Source organism: Haliotis asinina, chromosome 1, assembly GCF_037392515.1.
Source record: "Haliotis asinina isolate JCU_RB_2024 chromosome 1, JCU_Hal_asi_v2, whole genome shotgun sequence".
Taxonomy (NCBI): Eukaryota; Metazoa; Mollusca; class Gastropoda; order Lepetellida; family Haliotidae; genus Haliotis; species Haliotis asinina.
Window position 1 is genome coordinate 105,701,030 of NC_090280.1, and position 17,927 is coordinate 105,718,956.

A 17,927-nucleotide genomic window follows, 5' to 3' on the forward strand; every position below is an offset into this window, starting at 1 on the left:
CATTTGAACATTTTCCGGACTGCACCCAAAACGTTGTTTAAGAAGCTATCATCATTGAAAACGCAAAAGTTGTTACCTGTGAAATCGCGGAAACGGAACAGCCACTATCTCGTCGTGCAGAGGTTACACGTGCCTGATGAAACATGAAGTTGAATGCTGACGTGAAACAGTTGATGATTAAAGTGTACGATTTTTCCGTGGGGAAGCCGAAAGGGGTAAACCATGTTATGCCATTCATAAATGACTTGCGCGGACATCAAAAGCCCTAGGGGTATCAACGGTACTGACAAATGTTCTGTGTGAGGGTGATGCGAAGCAGGCAGTGAGTGAGTGAGTGAGTGAGTTTAGTTTTACGCCGCACTCAGCAATATTACAGCTATATGGCGGCGGTCTGTAAAAAATCGAGTCTGGACCAGACAATCCAGTGACCAACAACATGAGCATCGATCTGCGCAATTGGGAACCGATGACACGCGTCAACCAAGTGACCCTGACCACCCGATCCCGTTAGTCGCCTCTTACGACAAGCATAGTCACCTTTTATGGCAAGCATGGGTTGCTGAAGGCCTATTCTACCCCGGGACCTTCACGGGTCCGAAGCAGGCAGAGATCGTGTCAAAATCAGACAAATTAAAACATTTGGACAACTTGTACGGCAGTATATCAACAAGCTCTATTCTGAAAACAAATACATGTCGCTGAAAAAATTAAAAAGGCATTTGAATCAAGAACACAACCTCAGAGTATCAAAGTACACACTCTGGTGATTCTTACACTCTTTCGGGTGTCTTTATAGGAAAAATGTCGGGGAGAATAGGTCAGTACTCTGTGAACGCCATGATATCGTTCGCTTGAGAAATAATTTGTTGAGTTTATATCATCAATTTATCACTTGTAAATAAGACTTACTTGTTGCAATACACGTATTCTTTAGATCTACAACTGCTATGCATTGTTATTCTTACCTATTCTATTCCTTTTTTATTCACAGCATCGCTCTTTTCTGTCACATTCGCCTGAAATGTCAATGTCAAAGCCAACACGATAAGGGAAGTAACTTCCGTTTATTTCCTACGTGAATTTTTTCACTTTGTGAGATGACGCGTAATGAAAGTTCAAGCCATGATAATCATCAAACAGTCTAAATAAACTTAGTCTCAGTGCTTTTCGTCACACCCCACCGTTGGGACTCAAGCGAAACGAAAAGCACTGAGACAAAGTTTACTTAGACTGATCATTTAAAAAATCCAATGAAACTATTTTTTTGCACGTCTTAATTCTATTTTTCAAATAATTCATTTAATTCTGACGACAAATGTTGTGTCCTAGTTTGATAAATGAATTTGATGTGATGAAAATATTGAATATGTTAACAATACTTAGATCTGATAAAATAGTTTAGATCCATTCGAGTACAAGTTCACTCTATTTTTCTGGATACAAGGTATGGATTTTGATTATAAATATAATTAGTTACAATTTCTTCTAGATCAAAGTCCACCAAACGCTGAATTTCACCACTTTCAAACCTTTTACTTCGATTTCTAGTCCCACCATTTGTCTTGTAAACGAGATTGTAGCTGCCCTTACATATGTGTTTTTCATGCAATGAATTATAGATAATATTTAGGTGAACTTGATGTAGTTTTTTTCTTTTGAGGTGATAATGGCTGACAGGGACTGGTCTGTGTGAGATGACCAGCGCTGACAGGGGCTGGTCTGTGTGACGTGAACAGCATTTACAGGTGCTGCTGTAGTTAGTCTAGGGCTGCCGTTGTGTGTGTGTGTGTGTGTGTGTGTGTGTGTGTGTGTGTGTGTGTGTGTGTGTGTGTGTGTGTGTGTGTGTTGAACGGCGTTGACAGGGGCTACCGGTGTGTGTGTGTGTGTCCGTGCGTGCGTGCGTGCGTGCGTGTGTGTGTGTGTGTGTGTGTGTGACGTGAACGGCGTTGACAGGGCTGCTGGTGTGTGTCACCTGAACAATGGTGGCGCAACAGCTTGTCTAACCAGCTATTGACACCTACGTGGTCTCGCGTAGCAGAAGCATCTGTCAACTGTACCACGCACCGGATGCATCCAGACAGGATTTGGGTAGCAGTGTTGACTCGACGCCTTGTACAGCTTACGAAAGGTACGTAGGTTCTCATAATCCTCGTGCAAAAACTTGTCTCATAAAAACAAAGAATATTTTGTGATGTGTTGAATTGGCAGTTTTGTATTTGTGAGTGATAAATCCCACTGCATGACACAGGTGTTTGTGGACAGTCCTACATACGATACATCACGCATAGGTGGCCATGTTTAGTCAGTCTTCGGTACGACACAGCACAAGCAAGTGTCCACGCGTAGTCCTCGGTATAACACAGCACACACAGGTGTCCATAGATAGTTGGTGTTTGGTTCGACACATGTACTTCTTAGTCTACGTTCTCTGCAAATCCCCTCCATGCATGCTCAAAAGAAGGTTTGGTAATATAGTCTACAACGGAGAAAAGTCAGTGGGACTACAGCTAAGTGTGAATGGGTGTCACGTTTAGGTTAAGATGCCAAGCAAATGTACTACAGAACTATAATAAACAAGGGAGGTAAGTTGGTGGAAGTACGATTTTGTTATTACAATATATGTGTCATATAGGTGAAGATGCCAAGAAAGTGGAGTACAGAACTGTGGTAAACAACGAAGATACCCTGAGGGAAACTACTTGTATCTCTGACAATACATAGCGTTTAACTACCGTGCACTACCGCCAAGGAATAGTGGAGTTGTATGTCACATACTGTCAAAGTATAAGATAGTTGTATGTCACTTACTGTCAAGGTATAAGGTAGTTTATGTCACATATTGTCAAGGTATAAGATAGTTGTATGTCACTTACTGTCAAGGTATAAGGTAGTTTATGTCACATACTGTCAAGGTATAAGATAGTTGTATGTCACATACTGTCAAGGTATAAGGTAGTTTATGTCGCTTACTGTCAAGGTATAAGATAGTTGTATGTCACATACTGTCAAGGTATAAGATAGTTGTATGTCACTTACTGTCAAGGTATAAGGTAGTTTATGTCGCATACTGTCAAGGAACAGTTTAATCGTATGCCACATATTGTCAAGGTATAGGGTAGTTGTATGACACTTACCGCCAAGGAACAGTTGTGTTGTATGTCACATACTGTGAAGGTTCAAGTTAGTTGTATGTCACATATTGTCAAGGTATAAGGTAGTTGTATGTCACATATTGTCAATGTATAAGGTAGTTTTATGTCGCGTACTGTCAAGGTTCAAGGTAGTTGTATGTCACATATTGTCAAGGTATAAGGTAGTTGTATGTCACATATTGTCAATGTATACGGTAGTTTTATGTCGCGTACTGTGAAGGTTCAAGGTAGTTGTATGTCACATATTGTCAAGGTATAAGGTAGTTGTATGTCACTTACTGTCAAGGTATAAGGTAGTTTTATGTCGCGTACTGTGAAGGTTCAAGGTAGTTGTATGTCACATATTGTCATGTATAAGGTAGTTATATGTCACATATTGTCAATGTATAAGGTAGTTTTATGTCGCGTACTGTGAAGGTTCAAGGTAGTTGTATGTCACATATTGTCAAGGTATAAGGTAGTTTTATGTCACATACTGTCATGTATAAGGTAGTTGTATGTCACATATTGTCATGTATAAGGTAGTTGTATGTCACATATTGTCAAAGTATAAGGTAGTTGTATGTCACATATTGTCAAGGTATAAGGTAGTTGTATGTCACATATTGTCAATGTATAAGGTAGCTGTATGTCACATATTGTCATTGTATAAGGTAGTTTTATGTCACATATTGTCAATGTATAAGGTAGTTTTATGTCGCATACTGTCAAGGTTCAAGGTAGCTGTGTGTCACATATTGTCATGTATAAGGTAGTTGTATGTCACATATTGTCAATGTATAAGGTAGTTTTATGTCGCATACTGTGAAGGTTCAAGGTAGTTGTGTGTCACATATTGTCATGTATAAGGTAGTTTTATGTCGCATACTGTCAAGGTTCAAGGTAGTTGTGTGTCACATATTGTCATGTATAAGGTAGTTGTATGTCACATATTGTCAATGTATAAGGTAGTTTTATGTCACATACTGTCAAGGTTCAAGGTAGTTGTATGTCACATATTATCAAGGTATAAGGTAGTTGTATGTCACATGATGTCAGTGTACAAGGTAGTTTTATGTCACATACTGTCAAGGGACCGCCATTTACTGTGAAGGTACAAGGTAGATGTATTGTATGTCACTTACCGTCAAGGCATAAGGTATAATGACTTGTTTATTTCTAGAGGGAGCAGAGCGAGAGACGTAGCACTGTCGTACATTGGTGCTGTGTGCAACGTCGCGTCTCGGCAACGACCCCGGTGACATAGGGTTAGACATACATACTCACCCTCAATGGGATTGTACACATTCTCCATGAAATGGCACTGCCTGTACTTGTTGGCCACGCTCACATGTTGCTGCTATGGGAGCGACCTTGAGGTGAAATTGCAGGCGATCCAGGGCGCCCTATCATCGGCCATTGGGATAGTAAGAGGTGATTTACTGAGTCTCGTTAGTGTCCAGTGCCCCTGTGCGGAAGGTAAGTCAATATCACGTTACACACTCTTGAGTAAGCACGTTGTATACTCCCATTTATTGTTTCTGTGTAGTAGTATATACAATAGCGGTATTGGACCAAGTCTGACCAAGTCTGGACCAAGTGCAATATATGCTTCTTTTGCATAGTAAAGGACCTTTTTCCTTCCCTCCATTTCATGTATCACCTTTTGTTCACACCCTACATTTACTCAACAAAGATAGAAAGGTTTTAGAAAGTAGTAAATGAAAGTAAAATGTCCTCGGCAACCGTAATTTCCCAAAGGTGAAATTGAAAGATGATAGTTCTCCCATGAGAGTGCTCCGCTCAACTAGGCCCTTTTCAGAGACCAAACTGATTCCCTTCTGAAACAACTCGACCCGTGAAGGTCCCGGGGTAGAATAGGCCTTCAGCAACCCATGCTTGCCATAAAAGGCGACTCAGCTTGTCGTAAGAGGCGACTAACGGGATCGGGTGGTCAGGGTCACTGACTTGGTTGACGCATGTCATCGGTTCCCAATTGCGCAGATCGATGCTCATGTTGTTGATCACTGGATTGTCTGGTCCAGACTCGATTATTTACAGACCGCCGCCATATAGCTGTAATATTGCTGAGTGCGGCGTAAAACTAAACTCACTCACTCACTCACTCCGAAACAACTCACATCACCGAAAGTTGCAAGGAATCCATTCAGCCAAAGGCAGGATACGAACTCATGTGTAGCCGCACAAACTATACATGATAAGCCGCACCCCTCAACCGACTGCGCTACTGGGGACATAGTTGCATAATCTTGGTTTAACGAGTCTATCCTGAGATTGCATCATCCTCCAAAGCTGGGCTCCATTTATAATAGCGCAAAGGAAGTTTGGAGCCAGTTTTATGATGTCATTCCTCCTGGGCTACGTCCCGTCTATACTTGCTACATTAGGGCAAAGGATTTCTGGAACCTGTTTAAAAACCGGCTGCTGTTAAGAGTTGCTTATACTTTTCGCTTCCACAAATTGTAAGTTTACTTATATATAATGTCGACGAGATCCTCACCATGTATACTTTAACTTTTATCTCAATTTGTTTCGTGTGTATCAGGTATTATAAATACAGGACAAATTTTTATGGATAGCAACTTCTTGAGTTTATTTTCACGACGTTTCAGAGCCTATCCCCTTCATGAGCTTGAGCTGAACTGAACAGTAAGGCTTAATTGTTAACTCAGCCCATGACCTCACAATGCTTATGACGTCACAATGCTATGACAACATGATACCAGTAGCGAACAGGAATACTATGACAACATAATAGAATTAGTAGTGAATAGTTACAACTAACATGACTCATAGAATGAATACCTCTTTTTGGATATATTGTAGTGTTGTTGGATTAAATTAGAAATGACAGATCCCTATCATACAAAATTTCAAGTTTAGACATGTACAGAGATCTTCGATAAATGTATTGCATGTATAGCATCTAAAGTAATTATTGTTCATCCATGGGTGCCCATGTCGGTTATTTACTACGATTTTTTTGGTGATGCACCAGGCAGTAGGGAGGTAAATCCTTAGATCTCTGTTGATCTCCGTTACTAATGTTCTAATGAAGATTGACTTAAGGAGTTTTCTTTTCCACCAATTATTGATGTTGGACACCAAGATTTGAGAGTGTTGCCAGTTGATGATAATGCTTTTGATTTTTAACAATGTGTTCTGAGAGTGCAGATTTAAGGTCAGATTTTTCAACTGAAGTTTTGTGTTCTTTTAGTCTAATGTTGAAAGGCCGGCAAGTTTCTCCAATGTAGCTGCTTCCACAATTTCTTGTGAAACTCCCACTACAGGTCAAACCCCTCGGTGAACCACCCACACTTTCTTAGTATTACAAGCCCTCCCTGGGGAAAAGGACCAAGAACTGGCCTTCCTTGTGCTGGACCTAGCAGCGACTGTGTTAACTGCAGAACAATTAAACTAGGTACTCATTTGGGTACAGCAAAGATGAGACCCGTTCCGTATCATTCTAAGTACGTGCTTATGAGGGAAAACCCGACCTGTGGTAGGAAATGCAGGACCGAGGGTTTTCGCTAAGTGACACGAGAAGAACTAGGGTGTTTCATTCATGGTGAAAGTAGAGTTTCATGTACCGTGGACGGAAAATACCTTTCAGCACACTTGGAATCAATTTGGTGGTGGACCAGTAGACTTGTATCAACATGGGGAGATAGATATGATTGTTGATGCCTTGTTGCAAGAAATACAAGAAACGCGACCACTTTGGGCATGTTACGGTGGGTCGAGGGCATAATCGATGAGGTCTATCTAGATATAGCTAAGCACATGCTGGAGTAGAACCAGTTTTGCCACCCTACACTACGATATGGGTTTTTGGGTGACACAATTAAAGATTGGTATACACCTGAGTATAATAATGCCTACTGTCCCAGAGCCCAGGCGGATTGCGAGAGAATGGGGTATAGTGGATTATTCCCAACTGAGAAAACCTCAGCTGTTGAGATTACGCAATGTGCAACCTCCTCCCATCAGTCAGGTGAAAGAGCAGGATGTGTGGTTCGTATGGACTGAACACGCTATAGGTAATTATCTGAGGGGCTAGCAGATGAATTTAGACCAAAACTTAGATAAAGAGGACCTCAAATCCTCTATCACTGACAAAGTAAACGAGGAGCTGACTAACCTTTAGTAAACTCAAATTCCAAATCACGGTGAAAATGGTGCTTGATAAAAAGCAGGCGGACATTGCTATTGAGCATGTTCAGTGTTACTTCAGGGAAGTCGTGACTCCAGTTGATTGAGTCCATTAGCACCTCGCTTCTGCAAATAAGTGAAAAAACTGGAACGCTACACACACAGGGGTTCCAGGTGGATTGTGGATAAGATCGATAAAGTCTACCTGGTTATAGCCAACTACATACCGTTCATACTACATACATACTACAAGAAAAAACAAGCTATGGTCAACGTCAAAAACAAAGGAGGGCAGCAATCAGGTCAGCCTTGTATCCAACTGACGTGCACTCAGACAGACTTTCCAGGTACCCCAAAGACGACAGACTCAACTGGGATGGTATAGACGAACCCACCCCCACATCTCAGGTTACTAAAATAGAAGAACAGAATGCCCACATACCTTCAACGTCTTTGAATGAGAAGGTAACAAGACGATTTCATTGTTATAGCCCAAGACTTTATTGATTCACAGTCGCATGTCATGTCGGAGTCATGTACAGGCCATCACTGAACAAGTACCTTTGACCGGGAGTATTCCAGTGTGTCCTGGTATCGCTTGATAGCACTACGTAAATCCCCCGCTCTGGCGATAACATACTCAACGTTCACCACGAACTGTTCCTGCGCATTGTAAGCAGTCCCTTTACCAATAATGGTGGAATGCGTCTACGCATTCTAGCCCAGCACGTTTTTTCTCCATCAAAGCAGACCCCATGCGACTAGTGCACAAGATCAATTGCCAATGTGGAGTGTCTTATGTAGGTGAAACGTCCCGCCCTCTCCCACCACGAATTAAAGAACACAAAAATTCAATCCAGAAAGAGAGAGAAAAAGAACAGATTCCAAATCGTCCATAGCCGACTACACCCAAATCAACCTTGCTCATGTCATCCTATGGGACAACATCCAAATTCTGGAAACCAAGACTACAGACTAAGATTAGGAAACTTCTAGAAGCCATAATCATCCAACGATTCAACCCCATCACGAACAGGGATCAAGGATATTTTATCTTATCACCTATCACTACCTAAAAAAAAGATCACTACTAATCCACCCATACCCCGTCCACTGGCTTCTATGCTCCCTTTTGTGTATCGTATTCACAACCCATCAGTATGTTCATCAGTCTACCGTCTGCAACCTTGTCAATATTCATCAACTTATCTATTGTATATACTCATTCAACATATTGTTTTAATCTCTGTTACTCTGTACATCTACCTACTCTGTTCAAATATTTCATGAGCAATCCAATATATATCAACCTTGTCAGTTGTATATACACACTTGCAGCTATGTATATATATTTCCATGTTACATACCCGTGAAGGTCCCGGGGTAGAATAGGCCTTCACCAACCCATGCTTGCCATAAAAGGTGACTATGCTTGTTGTAAGAAGCGACTAACGGGATCGGGTGGTCAGACTCGCTGACTTGGTTGACACATGTCACCGGTTCCCAATTGCGCAGATCGATGCTCATGTTGTTGGTCACTGGATTGTCTGGTCCAGACTCGATTACTCACAGACTGCCGCCATATAGCTGGAATATTGCTGAGTGCTAAACTCACTCACTCACTCACTCCATGTTACAACTCTATGTATCACTTGTGTGTGGTGAGGGTAGGTTTGGGTTGTGTGGGTATTTATTGGGTGGGTTATTGTGGGAGTGTCAGTATTTTTATCTAGTTGATAGGTATTAGGTGCTAGAGAGGCGTTCGTGTTTGGTGTTGGTTTGTCGTGGATGTTGGTTGTGATGGGAGGAGTATGTTGTTTAGTTGTGTATATAGCAGACTTGTGTGGTGGGTCAGATAAGGAGCTTTTTCGGGATTGAGTTTGTATTTTTTAATAGTGGATTGTTTGGTGTTATTGTAAACTATTGCTGAAAAGAAACTATACATCTAAACAAGAACATAAAACTTCGCAAAGAGAAAACTGAAAACATTATCCATACTGCGCCATGTTACCTTTGTAAAGGCCCATCCTTTCAGAGAACAAACTGAACCAAAAAATTACGATTCGCATAAACGCAGCATAAAATCGAAAAACGGCATGTTACACGTAATGCACGTGCATTTCTTGTGGTATAAATCAGTCGATGGGACACGTTAGGGACATAGTGATCAGAGAAACACAAGAGGTAGGCCACGTTTGAGTCAAGTTCAACAAGAGAGAGATGTCGGAATGGCGCAGCAAGGAGCGACCAACACTGCCATCGCCAGAACCTTAGGATGCACAAGAGCAACCGTCGTCAGACTGATGCAGTGACTCAGGCAGACAGGCAGCACATCTTACAGGCCTAGAAGCGGTCAACCACCAATACATGTGCAATTGAATACTCTTCTTGAATTCAAAATAGTTTCAATTATACTTGCTTCCGTTTTGTTTTAATGTCTAATCAAAGAGGTGTAAACTTTCTTTTGAGCATTAGTTTATTTTGTGTTTATGAGTTTGGAGATAGGATTCCGTTGGGTCCCAGCCCAGTAGTTGAGTGCAGTTTGGTTTATTCTGTGTGTGATTGATGGGATGCCCGTAAGCAGGGGGAGTGTGCTATGGGAAGTACCATTCCATCCCCTATGGCAATTTTAGGGACTTTATATTGGAGGAAAGTTAGTTTTGGTAGATTGCCTGGGGAGGTGTAATGGATGACCGGAACTGCATAGACCAATTTAGACATAATTGAAGTTTTGTATATGTGTAAGAATGTTTGTTTGTTTGTCAGCTCCCCAGTTTGTGCTAGCGGCAGCTCTCATTAAATGTAGATCCTTTTAACATGAGTTGACCAAGTTATGAACGTGGGGAGCCCATGTTAGGAGTTGGTAAAAGGTGACTTCTAGGACTTTGGCATCTTTTTTGATGTCTCCCCTCCTCCATCACAACAAATTTCCGCCAACCACACCAATATCAATACAGTTGCAATCCTATCAGCTCAACACATAATTCCCAACCTCAAACAAGCTTCCCTAATATTAACTCAATTCCTTGGTGCTCTCAAACAGATACAAAACAAGCAATCCATGTTTCGAAATGATGTTATCCACACAATCATCCTCCAAATCCACTATCTCAGCCTCTCAAACGAAAATATCCCCTTCCTATGGATACCTGACCACACCCACAACATAGGTAACAACATAGCAGACACCACAGGTAAGCTCGCCACCATCCAGCCCTCATCCCCCTTAAACCATCACACATAAGAACTAGAAATTAAACAAATAATCACATCTCACACTGTACAAGCAAACTATCAAACTTCAACACAAACAAATCTAACTAGATTAAGTCCATAATTACCTCCCCTATTATAACCACCACCATCTTCTCAACAAACAAAACAATAGACATATGCATCACCAGACTTATCTCTGGAGTCATAAACCTTAACTACCAACTCAACAAACAAAACAATAGACATATGCATCACCAGACTTATCTCTGGAGTCATAAACCTTAACTACCAACTCTACAAACAAAACAATAGACATATGCATCACCAGACTTATCTCTGGAGTCATAAACCTTAACTACCAACTCTACAAACAAAACAATAGACATATGCATCACCAGACTTATCTCTGGAGTCATAAACCTTAACTACCAACTCTACAAACAAAACAGACATCTCTATGGTCTATGCTCTCACTGTAACACCCCCGAAACTAACACACGCATATTTTCTCACTGCCATCTACAGCACACAAACATAACCCTACTACACATTTCGACAACAACATCACCCTTCTGCTGAACCCACGAGATTGGCTTAGCACAGAAGCCGATGTAGAACACTTTCAACGTGCTGCCTCTAGGTATCACTTGTTCGATAACGGTGTTAGTACCTTCACCGAAACGTCGCATCCATTGCATCTATACAACTTCTAAAATGCCTTTTAAGAAACTGTTAATCGGTCTGTAAATGTAATACGAACCTATTCAAGGTTAGATGCAACGGATAATACAGTGTAGTGCCTGTGTACAACAACGCCAACGGATAACGGGAATATTGTTAGGGACAGAACACAAATGCGGACAAATCAGAAAATGTGGTGTACACGTAGGACATCGTGTGATATAAGACGTACTAAAGATCTTTTAGGTGAGAACAGATCATTTTGTGGAATCGGGCATGGACATATGGGAATAATGTCTGGAGAAAGCTAGGGTCAACTTATGGACTACTTTCAAGTATTAGTCACAACGGGGAAAACTATGGACAACTATGAGGAACTATGGACAACTATAGGGAACTATAGACAACTAAATACAAAGTATTGACAAATATGGGGAACTGTGGACCGCTAGATACAAAGTATGGACAAGTATGGGAAATTCTAAGATGCTTCGGCGAAAGATCAAAGGCGCCGACAACACTTCATCAGACGATAATGTGCACTTTTTGCATTACGTCACAATGTGTTGACGTCGCTGCGTCATTCCAGTCTGCCCCCTCGTAATCGAACTTTTTTGTATTACATCACAATGTAACCGACGTCACGATGGATGTCAGTTGCCATCGCCTCGTACAGCCTCCCACAGTAAACTGCTTTGTCGCGTCCCGTTTCTTGGTTTGCAGTTGCACCACACAGCCAACATCACTGTGCAAACATTACGTTTATGTTTTCCGACGGATAAAATGTCTCATAGTTCCACTCAAAATCTTACAGAGACACGGCATTGTTGGCAATGTTTACATTCCCACAATGCAATCGTGGAATGTCGCTTGACTTGTTAGCTTCCTCTGAATGTACTGATCTAAACTTTCGTTGGTAGTAGAAATGAGGCGGTCATATTGCCTTGTATGGTTGAAGAGAGTCACGGATGTAATTAAAATGATCTAGAGAAGATATTTAACCCGAACACAAACCATCACCAAACTGTTCATCATTTGTTTTTCTAGTAACCTTTGGCTTAACGTAGGGGGCTGACACGTTAAAAGAACAGCGCGTCAGTTAGCCCTGTGCGAGGATTCTTAATTTAGGTCACAGACACCGTCGTTTGTTTTCTGCCATAGATTAATCGAAATTAGGTTTAGAAATTATTGAATACGACATCTTGGAAAAGAAATACAGTTCGTTCTACCACCATGTATCGTGTAATAAAGCACACTTTCGCCCTGAACTATTATAACGTCAAATCGTCCGAGTACTTTAACGTTATAATAGTTCAGGGTGAAAGTGTGCTTTATTACACTATACATGGTGGTAGAGCGAACTGTATTTCTTAACTATGGACAACTATGAAGAACTATGAACAACTAGATACAAAGTATGGACAGCTATGGGGAACTATTTACAACTAAATACAAAGTATGGACAACTATGTAGAACTATGGACAACTGTGGAAAACTATGGACAACTATTGGGAACTATAGACAACTATGGGGAACTATGGACAACTATGGGAAGCTATTTTCAACTAGATACAAAGTATGGACAACTATGAGAAAATTATTGACAGCTAAAAATAGCTACCGACCAGCTGGAAAAACTATCTTGAGAAAACTATAGGTAAACAGGGAAACTTAACCCCCTGGATGCCACAGGGACATATATGTCCCTCCTCTACATCCCTCACTTTGAAATCCAATAACATTCTAAATATACCAAGCATATATAAGCACCTCACAGTTTTGGATTCTGCGGAAAATTCCCTGTTTCTTGATACCATCCACTATTACCTCAGACCAAGCTAAAGTGCTCAAAATTGCCTTTCAAAATAGGTTTCATCGTAAATGTCGTCATTTTGCAAACTGTACTAAATCGAGATTCACAGCGTTATTTGCAGTATGTTTTGAAATGTGAAAATCGGATAATTACTGGGAGTATTGAATTTCAAAAACAGCATATTAATGATCACTGATATCAAGTTTTGATGTAACCAGTAATGATAATTCTGAAACGTCGCCGATGAATCCAGAATCGGTTGGGATGTTTTTGAAAACACACTTACACGAACGCCGAAGTGCGCTTTCCGGCATATTGGTTAGTGTTTACAAAATCACGTTTCGAGAATGCCGGTATTGAGACGCCTATAGCATCACGTATATTTCATAGTCAGCTGCGACAAATGCATCATTGAATTCCCCACTCATCTTAGAATCAAATTACAAATGGTCTTTGTCACCAATACCAACTGTCTAGGCGAAACGAAACGAAAGATAATTGGTATGAAAACGAACGCTGTGCTCGAAAGACAGCGCTTGTTTGAAATGTAACAAAGAAAAAAATCCAATTTTACACTGCGTAGCATTTTCGGTAATATTCCAACATCCAGGCGTCTAATCATTGCTTACAATGGCTCAATACGCTTAGTATATTCTGGGGAAGAGTGTCGTAGCAAAAGATTAAATTAAAAAAAAATTAAAAATAGATACAATGAAATAATTTGGTAATTCATAAGAAACTGTCAAACTTTAGTGCAGCGTGACGCCATGACTGACGCAAAATCACGCAGAACGACAACGGTACTTGTCGGCATTTCTGGCTTCTTCCGTCATTTACAGTGTAAACGATAAAAACATATAACAATACACAGATACTCAGAATAATTCTGATTACTTACATCTCACATTTATGTACAAAAGATCCCTGAATCAAGGAAAACGTCCTCGCAAAATCCTGTGTACTCTTGTCAGCGAAGCCGCCATTTTGAAAGAAATCGGTCATCGGTAGTGATGTCACACGTCAACATTGTTGCACATATTAGGCAATTTCTTTGAGGTGAAGGTCGGTTGAAGAAGAGTAAACACAATGCCCATAGCATTCCGATTGCACTTTTTGTATTGTGATGTATATTTTGCGTATCGTTCCGATATTTTTTCATGAAACTGATTTCAGTATCTACATATGTCCATGTTCAACACCGTATCATATGTGGATTTAAGGTATGCGTTTTTATTCTTTGAAAGCTTTTGATTGTTTGAATAATATTTACGTGGGAAATTGACTCAGTAAGTGTACTATACCACATTTTAAGCCTCTACACAAGTGTTGGAAGATCACACGTAGCCATTATTGCAACATATGCTTTAGTTCCCGTCATGTGCAATATTCAATACGTTGGGACAAATATTGCAGTTTCATATGAACAGGTTAATAGACAGCGATTTAATTCCAAGTAAAACTGATAATATTAATGAAAATGATTTGTACGTTGTATGAAATGTAGGGGCACACATACTACTACATGTATTTAAAAAGGAATTGTCTTGTTCAGTGTATTGGTTTGTGTCGTTTTTATAGACAAAACAATTATGAATATTGATTGACCAGGTGCGAGTTTGTCAAAAACGTTTCATGATTCATTATTATTTTTTTCGATCATAAAGTCAATTCAAATTCGAATAAAATATATCTGATGGCAGAATATCTAACTCAAACAATATTTATACGAAAATTGTTAAAAATATATAAACCAGGTCATGTCTTAATTTGGACAAGCCTTACGTCAATATTCTAATAGTTCTGTACTGAAAAAGCGATCTCTTTGTACCTTTCATTGCATACATATGAAGTGAAATGATTTCATAATCATAAGAAGAAAAGTCTGTTTCCTAAATGAAAATACTCAATGAATATTCAGGTGTCGTGAAATTGTGATTTACGCTAAATTGATGCTAGGCAGGTGCGCGTGTTGCTTATAATAAGATATGTAGTAAAACCGTGCAATTGTTGATATATTCAGGACCCTATTTCAGTGATAAAACCATTCATTTTATATTTTGGCTAAAAAGTGTTGGATTCTGACACAGAAGCCGAGATCTTTTACACATTGAATGGAAATTAGGTTAGATATATACTACTCAGCAACCAGAGTCGTCTTTTTCCAACGTCACAAAATGCACAAAACGTGTCGTGACGTCAAGTAAAATGTCGCATTATTTTCAGTTATTTCATTACATTTGAAAATGTGGCTGTTACTCCGTTAATAATAATGCAAAATTAATAAAAATACATCTACACAAACAAGAGAATATGGGAATCTAAGAACTAAAATATGTATCGGATAGGGACATCCAAATCGTTATTACCTGCTTTTTCATGTAGTACACTGGCACCTTTTCTTACAAATTGTGAAAGTACCAAAAGGTATCCTCTCACATTGGGGAACTGTGTTCTGGAATAGTTTGGTTCACTGTGAACAAAACATAAGGGAAATATACTGTCCGTACCCACAGCAAATTCTCTCCATGTGATCGGAGTTACATTGACCTAATGTAAACCATAGCTGACTTATGCCCCCTTATCTTCATACGTGCATGACCTCTCTGTCGACGCTTGACGTCATAGGAGAAAATCGATTTTTTACATTTATTGAGGGTCATTTTTTACTTTGTGCGTATGACGTTATGCATTAGCACATAAATCCATTTCATATACACATATGTCGTTCAGATATCAAGCTATATTTTCTTCGCTCACACTTTACGTAAAGATGACAAATGAAAGAAATCATAGCAGAGTGCTTTTATCGGTGCACGATAAAAAAAAGGAGAAATTTACTGTTTTTCAAAGCACACAAAAGTTTTGCACAACATTTAGCAGTGTCTATTTCTCAGACCCCTGAGGTAGTCGCAGTTATATTTATACCAACGGATAGGAAATCAAATATTCCACATTTGGGTGCAATTTTATAACCGTACACAGATCCAGGACCACGCGAGCGCAATTCTCGCACAACGCTCACTTTTCAAACGTTACGAAAATGTGCGCCTGAAAAAAAACTCGGCATCCAGGGGGTTAAGGCCAACTAGGGAAAGCTATGGACAACTGTAGACAACAAGGGGAAACTGTGTCCAACGTGAGGACATTATACAAAACAAGAGGAAAATATGGACCAGTACGGGAAAACTATGGACAAGGAACGAAAGTCAAGTGACAAGTAGGGAAAGCTATGGGTCACTAGGAAGACTATGTACAGCTACATAAACATCTACATGGACATCTAGGGAAAACTGTAGACAGCGCGCGGCAAATGTGGACGACAGATATGGACATTTATTACTCGCCCGTTGAACATACTGCAGTGTAATATTTTCACTCCACAATATTCATTTTCCACTTTCATTTTCACTTTACAATATTACACTAGTGTAATACCGCTTGACGTATGACGTCAAAATGGTTCAAAGTTGTGACGTCACAATGCTAATGTTGATGTCGCGATTTTACTAGACCTTGCTTGACTTGAAAGCTGAGAGTCCTCACACTGTAGGCAATTTCGCCGCAGTTTCTGTCAATTTATGTTGACGAGTAATAAACAGAATACTAAACTCGCTTCCGTGAAATACCATTTTCACTAAACTCGTTAAAGATTTAGTATGAAACTCGCTTTCTCTCGTCTGATACCAAATCATTAACTCGTTTAATACAAATGGTATTACATGGAAGGTCGTTTAGTATCCTCTATCTATGTGTAACCTTGGAAAAACTATGGACAACTAGAAGAAATTAGCCTGAGCGTGTGTTTCTTCAGTAAAGAGGCCCCCGTCCATTATACATATACACACTAGAAGGGCATATGGCATGGCATGAAGGGTCGTAAAGGTATAATTATATACACACATATGAACACATGCCTGCCGGATCCTGACTGGAATCAGCTACCAACATACAGTAAAGACTGGGTCACTTTCTCTATATTTAAATCCAGATCAGTGATACAGTAAATAACAACATGAGGAGGATAGTGACATAAACAGTTGGGATTACATGTGTATTTGCAAATGTTGTTTAGAACAGTTTATTGCCTGGCGTATGTGGCAGTATTTACATGTGTGAGTCTAAACTTTTGATGGGGAGGGCACATGACAAACACATGGTATAAAAGATGCTCTCAGACACAAAGGACATTCAAGGTAAATATGGTATTTACGTTCGATCATAGGGATAAAACACAAGGGACACGAACGTTCGTTGCGTGCAAGACATAAATGTCTGCCATATTCATTCATCAACATGTGATCTGCCATGTATCTACAGGCAATGCAATAAATGTAACAGATATGAATATCTGGATAGAAGCTTTTACAAGAAGAGGAAATTTTGGAAACGTTAAGAGCAACCAGGGAAACCTTGACAAAAGTTGAGAAAATATGGACTTGTAGGGAAAATTGTGGATAACTAGGAGAAACTATATGTATACTATACATATACTATACTATACATACTATACAAGAAACTATATATAAACAGAGGAAAGTATGGCTAACTTTGGAAAACTATGGGCAACAAATGGAAATTATGGACAACTAAGGGAGACAACTACCCGGTGGAACAAGTTATGTGGTTGCAATCTTCAAGCGCTCAACCCCCTGGATGCCACAGGGACATATACTCGTATGTCCTTCCTCTACATACCTCACTTTTAAGTCAAATAAAATTCTAAATATGCCACACATATATAAATACTTCACAGTTTTGAATTCTGCGGAAAATTCCCAGTTTCCTGATACCATCCACTATTATCAAATTCCGATTTTACACTGAGTAGCATTTTAGGAAAATTTCCAGCATCCAGCCGTGTAATGATTGCTTACAATGGCTCAGTACGCTTAGAATATTCAGGGTGACAGCA

The 17,927-nt window shown here is 39.9% G+C and overlaps 1 protein-coding gene across 1 annotated transcript in view; it reads left to right on the forward strand.

Moving 5' to 3' along the window:
* Nucleotides 1-2,005: 2,005 nt before the first annotated feature.
* The window catches only part of LOC137257894 (uncharacterized), a 79,918-nt gene continuing 63,996 nt past the window's right edge, over nucleotides 2,006-17,927 (forward strand). The window contains exons 1-2 of the mRNA XM_067795396.1: nucleotides 2,006-2,128; nucleotides 4,315-4,610. Coding sequence (XP_067651497.1) covers nucleotides 4,424-4,610 — 187 coding nt within the window. The 5' untranslated portion in view covers nucleotides 2,006-2,128; nucleotides 4,315-4,423. The remainder of the gene's footprint in view (nucleotides 2,129-4,314; nucleotides 4,611-17,927) is intronic.